Source organism: Ranitomeya imitator, chromosome 3 (assembly GCF_032444005.1).
Source record: "Ranitomeya imitator isolate aRanImi1 chromosome 3, aRanImi1.pri, whole genome shotgun sequence".
Lineage (NCBI taxonomy): Eukaryota > Metazoa > Chordata > Amphibia > Anura > Dendrobatidae > Ranitomeya > Ranitomeya imitator.
The window spans coordinates 414,181,461-414,200,660 of NC_091284.1; the positions used below are offsets into that span (position 1 = coordinate 414,181,461).

At 41.0% G+C, this 19,200-nt stretch overlaps 1 protein-coding gene across 2 annotated transcripts in view; it reads left to right on the forward strand.

Moving 5' to 3' along the window:
* LOC138670105 (multidrug and toxin extrusion protein 2-like) overlaps positions 1–19,200 on the forward strand; it is a 443,377-nt gene that overhangs the window by 356,514 nt on the left and 67,663 nt on the right. For both annotated transcript variants that reach the window (XM_069757141.1, XM_069757142.1), the window contains exons 11-13: positions 8,998–9,065; positions 11,043–11,151; positions 14,321–14,396. In XM_069757141.1, coding sequence (XP_069613242.1) covers positions 8,998–9,065; positions 11,043–11,151; positions 14,321–14,396 — 253 coding nt within the window. The remainder of the gene's footprint in view (positions 1–8,997; positions 9,066–11,042; positions 11,152–14,320; positions 14,397–19,200) is intronic.

Here is a 19,200-nt window from a genome sequence, read left to right on the forward strand (position 1 = left end):
CATTGCGTTTGCAGAGCCCCTAATGTACCTAAACAGTAGAAACCCCCCACAAGTGACCCCATATTGGAAACTAGACCCCCCAGGGAACTCATCTAGATGTGTTGTGAGAACTTTGAACCCCCAAGTGTTTCACTAAAGTTGATAACGCAGAGCCGTGAAAATAAAAAATCCTTTTTTTCCCACAAAAATTATTTTTTAGCCCCCAGTTTTGTATTTTCCCAAGGGTAACAGGAGAAATTAGATGACAAAATTTGTTGTCCAATTTGTCCTGAGTACGCTGATACCCGATATGTTGGGGTAAACCCCTGTTTGGGCACAAGGGAGAGCTCGGAAGGGAAGGAGCACTGTTTTACTTTTTCAACGCAGAATTGGCTGGAATTGAGATCGGACGCCATGGAGAGCCCTGATGTGCCTAACCAGTGGAAACCCCCAATTATAACTGAAACCCTAATGCAAACACACCCCTAACCCTAATCCCAATGGTAACCCTAACCACACCTCTAACCCAGACACACCCCTAACCCTAATCCCAACCCTATTCCCAACCGTAAATGTAATCCAAACCCTAACTTTAGCCCCAACCCTAACCCTAAATTTAGCCCCATCCCTAACTGTAGCCTTAACCCAACCCTAGCCCTAACCCTAACCATAGCCCTAACCCTAGCCCTAGCCCTAGCCCTAGCCTTAACCCTAGCCTTAGCCCTAACCCTAGCCCTAACCCTAACCCTAACCCTAACCCTAGCCCTAACCCTAGCCCTAACCCTAGCCCTAACCCTAGCCCTAGCCCTAACCCTAACCCTAGCGGGAAAATGGAAATAAATAAAAAAAATTAATTTTTCCCTAACTAAGGGGGTGATGAAGGGGGGTTTCATTTACATTTATAGCGTTTTTTTTAGCGGATTTTTATGATTGGCAGCCGTCACACACTGAAAGACGCTTTTCATTGCAAAAAATATTTTTTGCGTTACCACATTTTGAGAGCTATAATTTTTCCATATTTGAGTCCACAGAGTCATGTGAGGTCTTGTTTTTTGCAGGAAGAGTTGACGTTTTTATTGGTAACATTTTCGGGCACGTGACATTTTTTGATCGCTTTTTATTCTGATTTTTGTGAGGCAGAATGACCGAAAACCAGCTATTCATGAATTTCTTTTGGGGGAGGCGTTTATACCGTTCTGCGTTTGGTAAAATGGATAAAGCAGTTTTATTCTTCGGGTCAGTACGATTACAGCGACACCTCATTTATATTATTTTTTTATGTTTTGGCGCTTTTATACGATAAAAACTATTTTATAGAAAAAATAATTATTTTGGCATCGCTTTATTCTGAGGACTATAACTTTTTTATTTTTTTGGTGATCATGCTGTATAGTGGCTTGTTTTTTGTGGGACAAGATGATGCTTTCAGCGGTAGCATGGTTATTTATATCTGTCTTTTTGATCGCGTGTTATTCCACTTTTTGTTCGGCGGTATGATAATAAAGCGTTGTTTTTTGCCTCTTTTTTTTTTTCTTACGGTGTTTACTGAAGGGGTTAAATAGTGGGCCAGTTTTATAGGTTGGGTCGCTACGGACGCGGCGATACTAAATATGTGTACTTTTATCGTTTTTTTATTTAGATAAAGAAATGTATGGGAATAATATATATATTTTTTTTTTCATTATTTATGATTTTTTTTATTATTTATTTTTTACACATTTGGAATTTTTTTTTTAAACTTTTTACTTTGTCCCAGGGGGGGACATCACAGATCGGTGATCTGACAGTTTGCACAGCACTCTGTCAGATCACCGATCTGACATGCAGCACTGCAGGCTTCACAGTGCCTGCTCTGAGCAGGCTCTGTGAAGCCACCTCCCTCCCTGCAGGACCCGGATGCCGCGGCCATCTTGGATCCGGGGCCTGCAGCGAGGAAGGAGGTAGGAGACCCTCACAGCAACGCGATCACATCGCGTTGCTGCGGGGGTCTCAGGGAAGCCCGCGGGGAGCCCCCTCCCTGCGCGACGCTTCCCTGTACCGGCGGCACACCGCGATCATGTTTGATCGTGGTGTGCCGGGGGTTAATATGCCGGGGGCGGTCCGTGACCGCTCCTGGCACATTGTGCCGGATGTCAGCTGCGATAGGCAGCTGACACCCGGCCGCGATCGGCCGCGCTCCCCCCGTTGAGCGCGGCCGATCGCTATGACGTACTATCCCGTCGAGGGTCAGATAGGCCCAGGGCACCTCGACGGGATAGTACGTCTAACATCAGAGAGGGGTTAATCTCAATAGTGTAATAACTATATATTGGCTAGCTTATGCGGTATATTTGCATAGAGTCCTATGACATCACAAGAGCGCCATAAACTATGCTCTGACCAAATGGATCCATCCAGAGAAGTGATAACATGCTTTGTGTCTCTCAAGTAGCTGGGAATACTGTTGACTAAAGGGTGAAGATATAAGTCCAACCATGAACTGAGCTTCTCACCCAAATTGCCAATTCACGCTACTATGTAATGTAGTATCCAAGTATACTGCAAAAGCTAGCCCTAGACTTGTTAGCCCAATTTTTGAAAATGTATAGCAATTACACTATTGAGAAAGAAACAGCAGTGAATCATATACGCTCTATGAAACATACAGTAATTCCAAAAAGCAATCCAAAATATAACTTTAGGAGAATTAATGCAAATAAAAAGGAATACTTCTCCTGATAAGATTTTTACAAAAGAATCCCTTCAGGTTAATAAGAGATTGAGGGAACGAGGTTACTCACAATGGATGCTGGATAGAGAGAACAATTCGGTTGCTGGAAAAAATAGGACATGTTGAAATAAAAAAATTAAAAATCCTAACCAAAGGTTGAATCAGATTACATTTGTAACGCAATATAGTCCACAATTTATGGAGATCAAAAACATCATACAGAAATACATCCCGATACTGCATCAAAATTAAAAATTTAAAAATCTACCAATCTACCCTATTAGATTCTCTGCCAGAAGAGCACCTTCTTTGGGAAATGTTTTGTCCTCAAGTTTATTTAGTAATAGTAAAACAACAAAGATATAACATGGTTGCATTCGGTAGGTTTTTATAACATCGTTCATGCATATGTTGTAATCATGTTGATAACACCAATGAATTTAATTCAACACTTATGAATAAATCTTATAAAATATAGAAATTCATAAACTGTAATACCACGTATGTGGTGTTATACCATCATCTGTTTGGCATGTAGGACCCAATACAGTATATTGGGTGTACTACTAACCAATTAAAGCTTAGAATTAGACGGCCCCTATCGGATGCAGCTAATAAAAAGACACTGAAATGTTTGGCAGCCTCAAGACATTTCTCAATAAACCAAAAAGGAAATACCACAATGTGGAGATTCAATGGGATTGAAAGAGTGTCTATCCCCCTTAGAGGAGGCAATCACCACAGAAAATTACTTTATAGAGAATCCTGGTGGATCTATGTGTTACAAACAAGAGCGCCTTTAGGTATGAACATCAAACATGATTTGACATATCATTACTAGGGATGGGTGAGCACTAAAATGCTCGGGTACTCATTGCGCGGGTCGAGCAAATTGGAATACTTGGGTACTCGACCCGAGCACTGAGCCCAATGTAAGTCTATGGGAAACCCGTGCATTTTTACAGCGATTCCCCCCGGGGGTCCTTTTAAGGTCTAGTAACGTCTGAAAATTATGGAAACATTGCTCAAATGACATGGGAACATCATAGGGATCGCCCCTGGAAGAATTTCTGACTCCTAGGTCACAGCTGTAAACAATGTTGTTAGAATTTCACGCCATTTTTACAGGTGCACCAAAACACATACAAAAACAAAACCAAAATGGATTTTGCTGGGATATATGTTAAGATACATCCTTTCCAAGGTAATGACTTGTATATAAGACAAAATAATTAGCCCCAGACTAAAATGTTCCTCCACCACTTGGGCTATGTTTACACGCAGCGTTTTTTATGCGTTTTTCAACTTTAACATTGCTTTCAACCAATACAAATGCATTCACTGGGAAATGTCATTGTAACATTTAACAACCCTAGATGGCCATGTGGTGTGTGACACATAAGGAGATAAATATTGTTTCATTTATGAAGGATGGACTCTTAAAGATACAAAGCCTATTTTTAGAGGGGCATCAGGCGGCATTAATATGCTTAAAGGGCCATCATTAAACAGTGGGTTTTCTATGCTGTTATTGCCTACGCAGTGAGTGGCTGGGCTGCCAAGAATTACGATGCACCCCAGTACCCCTTTCACAAGAGGTACAAGGGGGCTTCCTGAAAAAATGTAGCATTGAATGCAAGGCCTGCTATCAAGTCATATGCACCCCAAGAATCCTTTGAACCCAGGTACTGGATGGCCACAAGAAAATCCACTTCATATTATTCATTTTGTATTCCCACACTGTTTTCTTATGTATTGACTGCAAGGCCTGCCCTGCTACCAAGTCATATGCACCTCAATAAGCCTTTGAACCCAGGTACTGGATGGCCACAGGAAAACCCACTTCACATTATTCATTTTGTACTCCCATACTGTTTTCTTATGCATTGACTGCAAGGCCTGCCCTGCTACCAAGTCATATGAACCCCAAGAAGCCTTTGATCCCAGGTACTGGATGGCCACAAGAAAACCCACTTCACATTCTTCAGATGGTTCTGATATACTGTTTCCTTCTGTATTGAATACAAGAGCCGCCTTGACCCAAATTTGCACGCACCCCATTCCTCCCTTGGAAGAAACATGGAGTAGGGCCTCATAAAAAAAACTGTCCCATTACAAAGGAGTGGGTCTCCTAGACTTGTAATGCCCATACACTAAGTGCATGGGCTCATAAACATTTCCCCCTGAGGGAGTAACATTTTTTCTAGTTTCAAATTAGTAACGGGCATCATAAAAACAACCTTGCACAAAAATTGAGTGACTTTTGCATCACGGATACGTTCACCCAGGTGTTATAGTGGTTCTGGATGATGAAGATGAGGATAGGGCAGAGGATAACACCAAATAAACAAAATCAGGAAGCGTAAACCCATGTGTGGTTGTGAAGAGGTGCACGAGAATACACCTCCACAAAAAAGACAATGTATTTGAGGTTATGTTTCACTGTTTTCATTCGGTTGTGTACAGAAGTCTTGCCCAATCCAGCCCTTGTTCATTTTTATAAGAGTCAGCCTGTCAGCATTTTCAGTTGACAGGCAGATGCGCTTATCAGTTATAATTCAACCAGCAGCACTAAAAACCAGTTCTGACAGAATGCTAGCAGCAGGGCAGGCCAGGACCTCCAAGGCGTAGAGAGCCAGTTAATGCCACTTGTCCAATTTGGATACCTAATAATTAAAAATCACAGCGAAATCACAGAGGACATTTGTAAGATCAGCAAGGAACTCCCTCAGCATCTTCACAAACATTGCACTTCTTGTGACAACACCCCTTGCCTCTGTCCCGGCGCGATGGGAGGGTCTGAGACTCCTTGGTTGTAAAGCAAACTCTGATGTCTGCTGCCAGTGTTCTCAGATGGGAATATTTTTAGTAATTCCACTACAAGGGGCTTGTGGTACTGCACCATTTTAGTAGAACTGCCTGCCTCTGGAAGAAGAGATTGAAAGTTCTCCTTATAGCGTGGGTCTAGAAGTGTCACCAACCAGTAATGAGTGTCACCGAAAATTTTAATAATGCGAGGGTCACGTGAAATGCAGCGCAACATAAACTCAGCCTTGCGTGCCATACTGCTAACAGGCAAGACTTCCGTGTCCTCACCAACAGTACGACTGAACTTGCTGTCCTCCTTCTCCACATCCTCCTTCTCCCTGTCCCCAGGCCATCCATGCTGAACAGGCAGTATGACAGCTGTGCTTGTAGTACAGTCTATAGCGCATGAAAGTAGCTCCTGTTGTTCCTCCTCTTCCTCGTCTTCATTGTCTACCAATCCACGTTGGGATGACATGAGGCTTGGCTGAGTGTAATCACCTTGTATGGTTCCTTGCTCAATGTCCTCAGGCTCCGCCTGCAATGCATCCTCTTTAATTGTGAGCAGAGAGGTTTTCAGAATGCAAAGAAGTGGGATGGTGACGCTAATTATGGTGTCATCGCCGCTCACCATCTTGGTGCAGTCCTCAATGTTTTGGAGGATGGTACATATGTCTGACATCCATGTCCACTCCTGAGGTCTTAGGTGTGGAGTCTGAACTGAATAACGATGGCCTTGTTGATGCTGGTAGTCAACAACTGCCCTCTTCTGCTCACAAATCCTTTCCAACATATGCAGTGTAGAGTTCCAAAGTGTGGGGACATCACATACCAGCTGGTGAGCCGGAAGATGCAAACACTGAAAGGTGACATCAACCCCATAAATATTACCCCACTTGCCACCACTGCAGGGCAAGTGGGAAGAGCCGGGCAAAGCGCCAGAAAAGGTGTATCTAATATATGTGCCTTTTCTGGGCAGCTGCAGGCTGCTGTTTTTAGGCTTGGGGGCTATATCAATGGCCCCTTTACAGTCTGAGAATAGCAGCCCCCAGTTGTGAGCTTTAGCAAGGCTGGCTGTCAAAAATAGGGAGGACCACACACCTTTTTTAAAATTAATTATTTAAATAATTAAAAAAACAGCAAGGAGACCCCTCTATTCTTGATAACCAACCTTGCTGAAGCTGATAGCTGGGGGTTGCAGCCCCCCGTTATGAGTTTTGTCTGGTTGGTTAATAAAATAGGGGGGAACCCATGTCGGGTTTTCCATTCATTTATTTCCAAACGATTGCAGGCGGCGGCTGTGGAATGCCCCATCCTCCGCACCTTTTGTCACTGTTATTAGCAACAGCAGGTGTCAGATGATGGGGGTAACAGTCCCAAAAGCCCCCACCTGCTGTTGTTCGGACTTTAATTTAACGCTCTTCATTGTCCTCTTCTCGTCGGCAGAGCAGGGGAGAATGCTGACAGTCGGCTTCAGCACCAGCTGCCAGGGAACAACGCTTATAGTAGCGCTTCTTCCCCAGCAGCCATCCGTGTCACACGGACATCAAAATGTGTTCTCCGTGTGCACATGAGCGAGACATTTTGCCGTCCATGATGAGCGCAAAAAACGGACATGTCACAATGTTTTGCCCATGGACACACGGTCCATGGAAACACACTCACATGTGCATAGACCCATTAATTTGAATGGGTCTACGTGTGTACGCGTCTCCGGTACATGTGAAAACTTACCACAGGTAACGGAGACAGGAAAATGTGAAAGGGGCCTTATCTTGCAAAACAGAGATTGCTTCTGGACTATCTTGAATGCTTCCATGCTTCCAGACACTAACTTCTCTTAATTATCTGGTCTCTGCAGCTTGACTTGGTTCAGCACACACATCTTTCTCTGAGGGTATGTGCACACGTCCGGATTTCTTGCAGAAATTTCCTGAAGGAAACCGGAAATTTTCTGCAAGAAATCTGCAATTTTTTTGCGTTTTTTTTTCCTTTTTTTCCCTTTTTTTTTTAGCATTCTGCAAGCGTAATTAGCTTGCAGAATGCTAAAGTTTTCCAAGCGATCTGTAGCATCGCTTGGAAAACTGACTGACAGGTTGGTCACACTTGTCAAACATAGTGTTTGACAAGTGCGACCAACTTTTTACTATAGATGCTGCCTATGCAGCATCAATAGTAAAAGATAGAATGTATAAAAATAATTAAAAAAATTAAAAAAAGGTTATACTTACCTGCAGACAGCCGATCTCCTCGGCGGCGTCCGTTCCTATAAATGGTTTGTGTGTGAAGGACCTTCGATGACGTCGCAGCTTGTGATTGGTCGCGTGAGCGGTCACGCGACCAATCACAAGACCGCGACGTCATCGCAGGTCCTTCACACAGACCATCTAAAGGAACAGAACCGGCAGCATGCACCGGAGAGGCGGGAACACTCCTGGGGCCATCAGAGGGTGAGTATATCACTATTTTTTATTTTAATTCTTTTTTTTACCAATTATATGGTGCCCAGTCCGTGGAGGAGAGTCTCCTCTCCTCCACCCTGGGTACCAACCGCACATAATCTGCTTACTTCCCGCATGGTGTGCATAGCCCCATGCGGAAAGTATGCAGATCAATGCACTCCTAGGTGTGCGGAATCCCCGCAATTCCGAATATTTAATTAACATGCTTTTTTTTTCCGCGATGCGATTTTTTTCGCGGAAAAAAATGCAACATTTGCACAAAAAATGCCGAATACCCTGCAAATAATAGGAGGCATATGTTAGCGTTTTTTCTGCGTTTTTATCACGTTTTTATAGCGAAAAAACGCGAAAAAAACGTGAAAAATCCTGAACGTGTGCACATGGCCTGATACTGCTTCTTCTTGCAGATCCCAGACACAACTACTGCTTCCCAGTATCCCCTGGAGCCATAATGACCACTCCCTGTCCTTTCTTCTATAACCAAGTTAACCCCACTAGTTGCTGGATGATTTTAAATAATCAGCACAGCTTCTACTTGTTACACTTAGTTAATTGTTAAATCAGTTATACATTGCTTTGTTAGTTATTTATGCAAACATTAAAGTGTGTAACAACAGATAACACAGACCACATCAAAGCTCACAAGAGGCACAAAAGGGATATTGGGGAAATGAACAGTGACTGCCAGGTAAAGGTAGGTAGAAGTAATTGTAGTTAGGTGACTGAGAAAGAATCCCAGAGTGATCAGATAGATTATATTTGTTTATCTTGTCATTCATCAAGACCCAGGAACTATTCTATTCTAGTGTTTAGATCAAAAGAGGAAGGTGGGGATGTCTGTTTCCACTATCTTGCTATAAGACAATAGGCTGCTTTTACGATATATAAAAGCAGTTTTGTAGCATGTATCCTACAGAAGATGCTGTAGTCCAAGAGGTATGTTAAGGGGTCTATGGGGATTTCCCGGTCAAGGACATTTCAGATAAGAAAGTTTATTTTAGTGTTCATCGCCACTATAAAAAAATATATATTTCATTTTAGGACTTATCAGTGTGGTACAACTTGGAGGTCAGGCAGCAATGATGCAGCTTGTAACAGTAGCAGTAATGGTAAGTTACTCATTCTTTTATATTCAATTCTCAATAACTTATACACAATGTAATGTAACTATGTCACCCATTGAGGTAGTGCATGTGGTCCATGGACCCACTGTGCCACGGGGCCGGGCTAACTTAGGAAGGGCATAGATAAGTGGCTACTTGGTGTTTACTGGAGTTCCTGATGGTGGTGTCAGGTTTGAGCTGCAGGTAGTTACTGATTACTACTCCTAGGCAGTCCCCGATACAGCAGCTGCTAACCCCAAGGTTCAGGTTCATGGACATGAACTTAGGTTCCGTTCAGACCAGTCCTTGGGCAGGACGGATACTGACACAGAGTCACAGGCAGGACTGGATTTGGAGACTAGCAGTCCAGATATATGGAGTACACATTCAGTCACTGGCTGCACAAAGACCAGGGGAGCAGGGTCAGACACTGGCCACTCATTGACAATGGGATGAGGTTCAGGCACTAGACATATATGGACATATATGGACAAGTTTCAGACACTGTCAACACATGGACCAAGGATGAGGTTCAGGCAATGGCCATACAAGGATCAGGGGTTAAGGTTCAAAATCTAGACACACATGGACCAGGGAACCTAACAACTCACTAGTAGCCCACTTCACTCACTAATGACTCAAGGTTGCTTAGGCACCTCTCTATTAGTGAGGGTGCCTTTTATACGAAATGCCTCCCAAACATTGTCGCACGCACAACAAAAGGAAGAAGAGAGCATGCTGGGGACCACTCCTCAAGACCGGGGCGGTGAGTATGCCTGGGTCCCTGGATGGAAGGGGAACCATGCAGGGGCATCAGCATTAATATTACATACTTGTCATTGGAATTTCTCTATTTATGATCTGGAGAGAACCCATAACCATGTAGAGTAAATCAAATACTTACCCATTGCTTTCTTCCGCCATTTTCGATGCTGCTTCAGTCCACTCTGTGTCTTCTATATGGACCGGAGGTCACTTTCTCCATTTAAGTCTATAAGACTCAGAAGAAGGCTCACATAGGCTTATATTAAGAGAGGAAGTAATAGTCCACAGTGTGAGCTAGTAATAACGAGCTGTGGTCACATGATGCAGGAGTTGTCCTTTAACCCCTTAACGACCGCCGATATGCCTTTTAACGGCGGCAGTTAAGCGTACTTATTCCTCAGCACCGATTTTTAATGGCACTAAGAAATAAGATTATAGCACACCCCAGTGTCACAAATTCTCTGGGGTCTTGGCTACTGAGGGTAGCTGAGACCCGGAGAACATGATTCTGGTCAGTTTTTACCGACCCCAGTGTTGTGATCACCGTTATTCATAGAATAATGGTGACCGGAAAAAAAAAGTCTGATTTCCCATTTAATTTTTCTTTCTTCTGATATGATCTAGCACATCAGAGGAGAAAGAAATGGGTTCCCCGAGCCCCCGTGGTACTTCCGGTGTCCCTGCACCCTCCTGCATTCCCCGGACCTGTCCCCCCGGCATCTCTAAATTTTGTTGTAAAAATGAGAAATGGCTGGTCAACTTTTAACCCTTATAACGTCCTAGCAAAGAAAAATTATGTTTCCAAAATTGTGCTTATGTAAAGCAGACATGTGGGAAATGTTATTTATTAACTATTTTGTGCGATATGACTCTGTTTTAAGGGCATAAAAATTAAAAGTTTGAAAATTGCAAAATTTTCTAAATTGTTGCCAAATTTCCATTTTTTTCCTAAATAAACGCAAGTCATATTGAAAACATTTTTACCACTAACATGAAGTACAATATGTCACGAAAAAATAGTCTCAGAATCAGTGGCATCCTTTGAAGCGTTCCAGAGTTATAACCTCATAAAGTGACAGTGGTCAGAATTGTAAAAATTGGCCCGGTCATTAAGTACCAAATTGGCTCAGTCACTAAGGGGTTAAGTTTACTATACTTTTCTCCACTATCTTGTTAGAATCCTGGCAATAACTTCATTATATTGTTTTTTCTCTATAGTTTCCAGTAGGTTTAAGTGTAGCTGCAAGTGTCAGAGTGGGAAATGCATTAGGAGCCGGAAAAGTTGAGCAAGCTAAAAAATCCAGTAAAGTTGTAATATGTCTTGGAGGTAAGATACTATTGATTTTATGCTATGCTCACACTGCTATGTAAAACGGCCGAGTGCTATCCGATGTTTTATCTATGGGGCAGTGCAGATCTGAGATTATTTTCTCATGCCGATTTGCTATTCAAATAACGAATATCCATTCAAGTCTATAGGTGCATGTGAAACATGGGACTGCACTCGCCTTTCATCCATGTGCAGTCCAATGTACACTCACAGACACAATGCAGAAGATGGAGAAATTAGGTTCTCCCTCTTTTCCACAATGCTCTCTCTGCAGAATAGCCAGAACACCTATGTTGATTTTTGTTTATTTCCAAGGGTAGCTACATTTGGCAAAGGAGTATCAGAAATGGACCATCTGGTATTTGAAAAATGCAGCCTCTTCTGTTGATTTACATTTTCTTTTCTATAAGTGAACGCATAGGTGTCTGAATTTTAAAAAATTAGGGAAGAAATAACACCAGGAATTACAATGGGAAAAGGCATGCCGATAGTGGCAGTAAGATACTATGAGCAATGTTTTACTGGGAAACTTTGGGTCCTGCATATTTGTACATGTTACTTTGATACATACTATCTACCTAAACATTGTTTTTAAGAAGCACACCCCTTCATGGCAACAGTGCTCCATAAAGGCAGTGACCTCTTAGAGCAAGATAATATGTTCTGGATCATTGTAAAAATTGTTGAAGACTCTTTTCAGGACTGTACTAAAGAGTTCAAAATGTTGACTTGGCTTCCAAATTCCTCAGATCTCAATCTAAGGCCGGCATCACACTACCATAGAACATGGGTGAGTGCTATGTGAGAAAACATCACCTAGCACTTGTACCAGTGTTGATCTATGGAGCAGCTCACATCACAGTATTTTCTCAGGCATATTCAGCGTGCGTGCAAAATCAAGACTCGGCCAATACTTGCCAATGGAAGCCTATGGGTGCGAGAAAAAAAAAATTGCAAAGTATTTGGACCATGCAAGTGCTGTCTGATTTTTGCACATCGGTGTCCTTTGAAAAGCCAGCAATTCATGTGCCACATACAGTAAAATCACACTGACAGGTTAGAATAAAATAGGTAAAATAGATATATACACATAGAATGCATAGATATATAGATGTCGGTGACACACACATATGTATATGTTTTTATATTGCATAGATAGATAGATAGAAGAAAAGTCAGAAATTCATGTGCCATGTACTATAAAATCACTTCAGGAGCCGACAGGATAGAAGAGATGTATTACATACAGTAAATACAAATAGAATAGGTATATATATAGATGTCTGTGACAAATACAATTTGTAATGTGTGTGTGAAGCTTATTGTACATGTACAGTTGTGCTCAAAAGATTACATACCCCAGCAGAATTTTTGCTTTCTTGGCCTTTTTTCAGAGAATATGAATGATAGCACCAAAACTTTTTCTCCACTCATGGTTAGTGGTTAAATAAAGCCATTTTTTTTATCAAACTACTGTGTTTTCTCTTTTTAAATCATAATGTTAACCCAAAACATCCAAATGACCCTGATCAAAAGCTTACATACCCTGGTGATTTTAGCCTGATAACATGTACAAACATTGACACAAATGGGTTTGAATGGCTACTAAAGGTAACATCCTCACCTGTGACCAGTGACAAATGTCATGAAAATTGTTTGGAATGCAAAGAAAAACCCACATATAACATCAGCTAAAATACTGGACTATCTGAAAACTAGTGGTGTGGCTGTCTCAAGATGCACAATAAGGAGGCACTTGAAGAAAAGTGGGCTGCATGGTCAAGTCTCCAGAAGAAAACCATTACTGCGCAAATGCCACAAAGTATCTCACCTACAATACGCAAAACAGCACAGAGACAAGCCTCAAAACTTCTGGAACAAGGTAATTTTTTTTTTTAGTTATGAAACCAAAATTGAACATTTTGACCACAACCATAAATATTACACTTGGAGACAAGTCAACAAGGCCTATGATGAAAGGATCACCATTCCTACTTTAAAACATGGAGGTGGATCACTGATGTTTTGAGGATGTGTGAGCTACAAAGGCACAGGAAACTTGGTCAAAGTTGAAGGAAAGATGAATGCAGCAAATAATGGAGGCAAATTTGCAATCATTAGCCCAGAAGCTGCGCATGGGACGTACCTGGACTTTCTGACATGACAACGATCCAAAACATAATGCCAAGACGACCTGTCATTGGCTACAGTAGAACAAAGTGAAGGTCCTGGAGTGGCCATCTCAGTCTCCTGACCTCAATATCATTGAGCCACTCTGGGGAGATCTCAAGCATGCAGCTCATGCTAGACAGCCCAGGAATTTACAGGAACTAGAGGCTTTCTGCCAAGAAGAGTGGGCAGCTTTGCCATCTGAGAAAATAAAGAATCTCAGCCACAGCTACCACAAAAGACTTCAGGCTGTCATTGATGTTAGAGGGGTCAATACATGATATTATGTAATGGGGAATGTGAACTTTAGATCAGGGTCATTTTGCTTTCTTCTGGAGACTCGACCATGCAGACCATTTTTCTTCAAGTGCCTCCTTATTGTGCATCTTGAAACAGCACTCGCATGACATTCGTATTACACTCGTGCGGCTCTCGGCAGGGAGACTCGGACCGATTTTTCATACGTTTAGTGTGACTTCGACCTAATTGAGCATCTGTAGGATGTGCTGGAAAAAGTTCTATCCATGGAGGTCCTATCTTCCTACCTTGCAATATACAGGACTTAAAGGATCTGAAGCTACCATATTGGTGCCAGATTCCAGAAGACATCTTAATATCTGTGTGAGAGCTACTAAGAGATAATGAGAAGAATCAACACAATATAAGGTGGGTAGTTTAAATGTTATGGCTGATATATGTTATGTACATATAAAAATATTCTACCATATAATGTGCACATAAATACAGAGAGCAATGGTGCTGCCAAAGGGGTTAGAATTGTCACACTGCAGACCAGATCCCCAAGGCCTAGGGTCAAGCCATAGGATTTTATTTGTGGGGAATCGATATATACAAGATCTTGACAATAAACGTATTAACATGAGCAAATAATTTTATGTTTACTTTTATGATTTTAAATTCATCCTTTAAAGTTTGCTATGTAATGGGAAAATGTTATACGACAGCTTTATATTTTTCTGTTTTTTTTATTCCTCAGTATTATCTGGTTTGACGACTGGGTGTACTTTTGTGGCACTGAAGAATGTAATTGGCTATGTTTTTACAACAGATAGGTGGGTAAAACTAGAAAGAAATGTAAAACTTAGGCCTCATTCATATATCAGTATTTTTATCAATATTTCATCAGTATTTGTTTGCCAAAACTAGGAGTGTCACCAAAAGGCTGAACAGGTGTCAATTAGTGATGATGAGCGAATATACTCGTTACTCGAGATTTCTCGAGCATGCTTGGGGGTCCTCCGAGCATTTTTGAGTGCTCGGAGATTTAGTTTTTCTTGCCGCAGCTGAATGATTTACATCTGTTATCTAGCATAAGTACATGTGGGGGTTGCCTGGTTGCTAGGGAATCTCCACATGTACTTATGCTGGCTAACAGATGTAAATCATTCAGCTGCGGCAAGAAAAACTAAATCTCTGAGCACTAAACAATACTCGGAGGACCCCCGAGCATGCTCGAGAAATCTCGAGTAACGAGTATAGGGTCCATTGCATGTCAAGTGAACCAATGATTTTTACCACTATATTTTTAATTCTTTTGAGATTTTGTTATTTGGTAACAATGTGTCAGAGAATGCAAAATGTGAAGAAGAAAAAATTCTAGATATTTTTTTTATTTTTTATTGATTTTCAAAGTTCGGAAAAAGTGCGAATTTCAGTGTTGCTTGCCTTTACATTTCTCCCTATAACTCAGGCTAGAAAAGAGATAGAGAAACAAAATCAACACCATTCTACTCAGAACTGTAAAGGCTTTCACCAGATATGTCACAAGAGTATCTCTGATAATACTTTACCTATGCGAACGCAAGCGCAAAACTTTAAAACGCATTTCCGAAAAAAAAGTTTAATTTAAAAATTTCAAAAACTGCACATGTGCCTGCTATGCTCCTATCCACATCTGTACCAAAATACAAGATGGGATCTTGATGGGATCATATTTTAAAAAATAAAACTATTACAGTGTCAGTTCAAAAATCTTGATTTCAGATCTGTTCAGCCTGTGGTCTAACAGTGAGGGGTCTGTATTTACCAAATAATCCATGATTGCTAGATATTGCTGTATTATTTTATTATGTTACCACTTAGAAGCAGGAGAGGACAGAGGAGAAGCTTTGTTAGGGCTGAGAATGACCAGGGGTAGACGGTGACTGCAGAGCAGATGACCGGCCGGCAGCTCGGGCCTCCACAGACCGTATTCACACCAAATCTTATCACCCAGGCAACTCCTCAAATGGAGGGAGAAAAATATTCTTAACATCCAGTTCATGTATTGTACAAACTAGGACTACGAAGAGGAGGAGGAGAGTTTGTTATAACATCAGTTACAGGAAGCAGAACCCATCACAGGGACTCAGCAATACCGGACTGTCATCCCATATAGTGGAAATAAAGACAGTGATGACCATGAAGTGGTAGAAGGCGGCACAAGATCGGCAATGGATGACACAACTGGCTATGTGACTTGTGAATATGATCGGCGCTGGCGGATACTGGACTCTCCAAAGATTGTGAAAATGAAGACGTAGACGTGACTTTTCTGCACTTTCTGGTCCAGCGTCGTCCTTTGTGTATCCAAGAAAATCAGACATTGTAAAAGTGAACAAAAATCAGCTATAACTCAGGTGGAGCCGAGCAGCATGACTGGCCACACATACTCTGACACAGAAGGAAACGGCCATTACTAGTGAGCCCTTATGGACAAGATGACATTTCACCCACTAGAAGGGACACATTGATGATAAAAACCTACTATTAATTGTTTGATTAGTTCATATTTTATAGAACGAGGATTTAACTTCTGGACTATTCTTCTTAAACACTTCAGAAATGACATGTTTAGTGATATAGTAGAAAAAACATTGTTCCATGTATAAATAGGTGGTAGAAATATTGGTTCTTTTAATCTTGTTTTTAACATGTAATTAGGATCAGACTGTATTTGGAAAATCACACTTGAGAATGTGATCACCTTTTATCTTTTGGCTTGTTCAAAGAATTCAGGTTGAAAATGCTGAGCAAGTTATGATGATTAAGATGTATTTATTCTGGCACTTCGGTATTTGCTTTTTGTGTTTCTTTATTGTTACATATAAATGCTGAATGCAATAAGTTGTAATTTGAAAAGAAAAAAAGAAGAAACTCACACAAACATAAAATCAGATGATTCAAGGCTTAAAAAAAATACAAATTTGATAGATCCCAAGTTGAGTCCCTGTACAAATATAAACAAGGACACGAGTAACACACATGCATGTTTTCACAATTTTAAAACATACTTTTTTTCAGAATTGCGCATCAAAATTTTTAATTTGATTTCTCCAAAACAAAATATAAAGAAACATAGTCTTGTGACATATCAAATGAAAGCTGGTACTGTTCTGAGAAAAATGATGCCTCTCCCACCTCTATATCTTAATTCTAGCCCGAGATATGATAAAAATGTAAAGCCATACCAGGCCAAAATCCACGCTTTTTCAAAACTTTAAAAATATGTAAAAAATTAACTGATGAAGAAAAAAAATTCTAAACTTTTAATTTGTAATTAACTAAAGTTGTACTTCATAAAAACAAAAAATAAAAAAAATCTAAAGACGTAAGGTAAAAAAATATTCATATTTGGATCACTTGATATGGAATGACCCTATATTCGCTCATCACAAGTGTCAATCTTTCAATTGTAATTTTTCTCCGTACGTTCCACCCCTGGTTTTGACATACATACACTGATGCAAAATAACTGAAATGTGAATGAAGCCTAAGAAGATGAAAACTATTTTGATGGATGGAGGACGGATGAAAAGAGGATAGACCGATATCATGCAAGTAGATTATGTGATTATGTTCACATGTTGCAGATTTTGGTGCACATTTGTTTGCATATTTACTTTCAGATAAGGGAGGTCTGGTCCGGGGTTGCGAAAGTCTGAGGAATAAGAAAAAAAATGTTGCTGTTCAGTTGTGCATGTTTCTTCAGAAGCGGCTTTAGCTCCAGAAAGATGCGGTACATTGTGCTCCTCAGACCTTGTGGGAACATCTCAACCCCGGACAAGGCCTCAATCACACGACAATAAAACGTTCACATTCCTTATCTATGAACTTATAAAAAACGGAAAAAGGAAACAAAGAAAGTCAGCTCCCCAAAATGCTTTGCACTTTTTTCATGAATATCATCCGCGCAGAGCAGTCCCAGCCATGACTAAGGCTTGTTATCACTAAAACGCGAATGTTTTCTGTACAGTTACCTATACTGGTTGCTCTCAATTTTAACTGGTATAAATAAAAAGTTGTTTTTATCCCTCCATTGGGATAATTTTTTAATCGCTGGAGAACTTTGCTTCATTTTTTCCTTCATTATCTATGAACTGTTCCAATATTTACAGCCACAACTGTTTATCCCTCTCCCATAATGATAGTTCTGCTTCACATCACTTGTCTTATCTTTTGCATTATTTCTGTGTCCCATTGTGCATAAAAACAGGTGCTTCTTACAAAATTAGAATATCATCAAAAAGTTAATTCATTTCAGTTCTTCAATGCAAAATTTGAAGCTAATATATTAAATAGAGTCATTGCAAACACAGTCATCTATGCCAAGTGTTTGTTTCTGTTAATGTTGATGATTATGGCTTACAGACAATGAAAACCTAAAAGTCATTATCTCAGTAAATTAGAATACTTTATAACACTAGATTGAAAAATTATTTTCAAATCAGAAATGTTGGCCTACTGAAATGTATATATAGTAAATGCACTCAATACTTGGTTGGGGCTTCTTTTGCATCAAATACTGCATAAATGTGGGGTGGCATGGATGAGATCAGCCTGTGGCACTGCTGAGGTTTTATGGAAGCCCAGGTTGGTGTGATAGCAGCCTTCAGCTAGTCTGCATTGTTGGGTCTGGTATCTCTCATCTTCCTCTTGACAATACCCCATAGATCCATAGATTCTCTATAGGGTAAAGGTCAGGCGAGATTGCTGGTCAAACAAGCACAGTGATACTGTTGTTTTTAAACCAGATATATGTACTTTTGGCAGTGTGGATAGGTGTTATGATCTGGTGGTTTAGGAACAACATGAGACAAGCTCTGAAGGAGGTGGTATCTGTACTGACCGCAAACCCTGAACCTAGCAGCGCAACTAAAAATAGCCGTGGGAGGTACCTGACGCTCCCTAGACCCCTCGGCACAGCCTAAGATCTAACTTCCCCTAAAGATGGAAACAGGAAACCTATCTTGCCTCAGAGAAAATCCCCAAAGGAAAGATAGCCCCCCACAAATATTGACGGTGAGAGGAGGGGAAAATAACATATGCAGAAATGAAATCAGATTTTAGCATAGGAGGCCAGTCTAGCTTGGTAGATAGGACAGGAAAGGATACTGTGCGGTCAGTATAAAAACTACAAAACAATCCACACAGAGTTTACAAAAATCTCCACACCTGACTAAAGGTGTGGAGGGTAAATCTGCTTCCCAGAGCTTCCAGCTAACAGAAATAATCCATACTGACAAGCTGGACAAATATAGAATGCACAGAACAATAAGTCCACAACATGTGGACTGAAATGAGCAAAGCCAGAACTTATCTTTGCAGAACTGGTCAGGAAACCAGGAGAATCCAAGCAGAGATGTGAATCCAGCCAGGAAACATTGACAAGTGGCACAGGCTGAAGAAAGAGCCAGACTTAAATAGCCAAGCAGAAGAGACGATAAGTGGAGGCAGCTGATGACAGCTAACTCCAAGGAGCAGCCATACCACTAGAAACCACAAGAGGGAGCCCAAGAGCAGAACTCACAAAAGTGCCACTTACAACCACCGGAGGGAGCCCAAGAGCAGAATTCACAACAGTACCCCCCTCTTGAG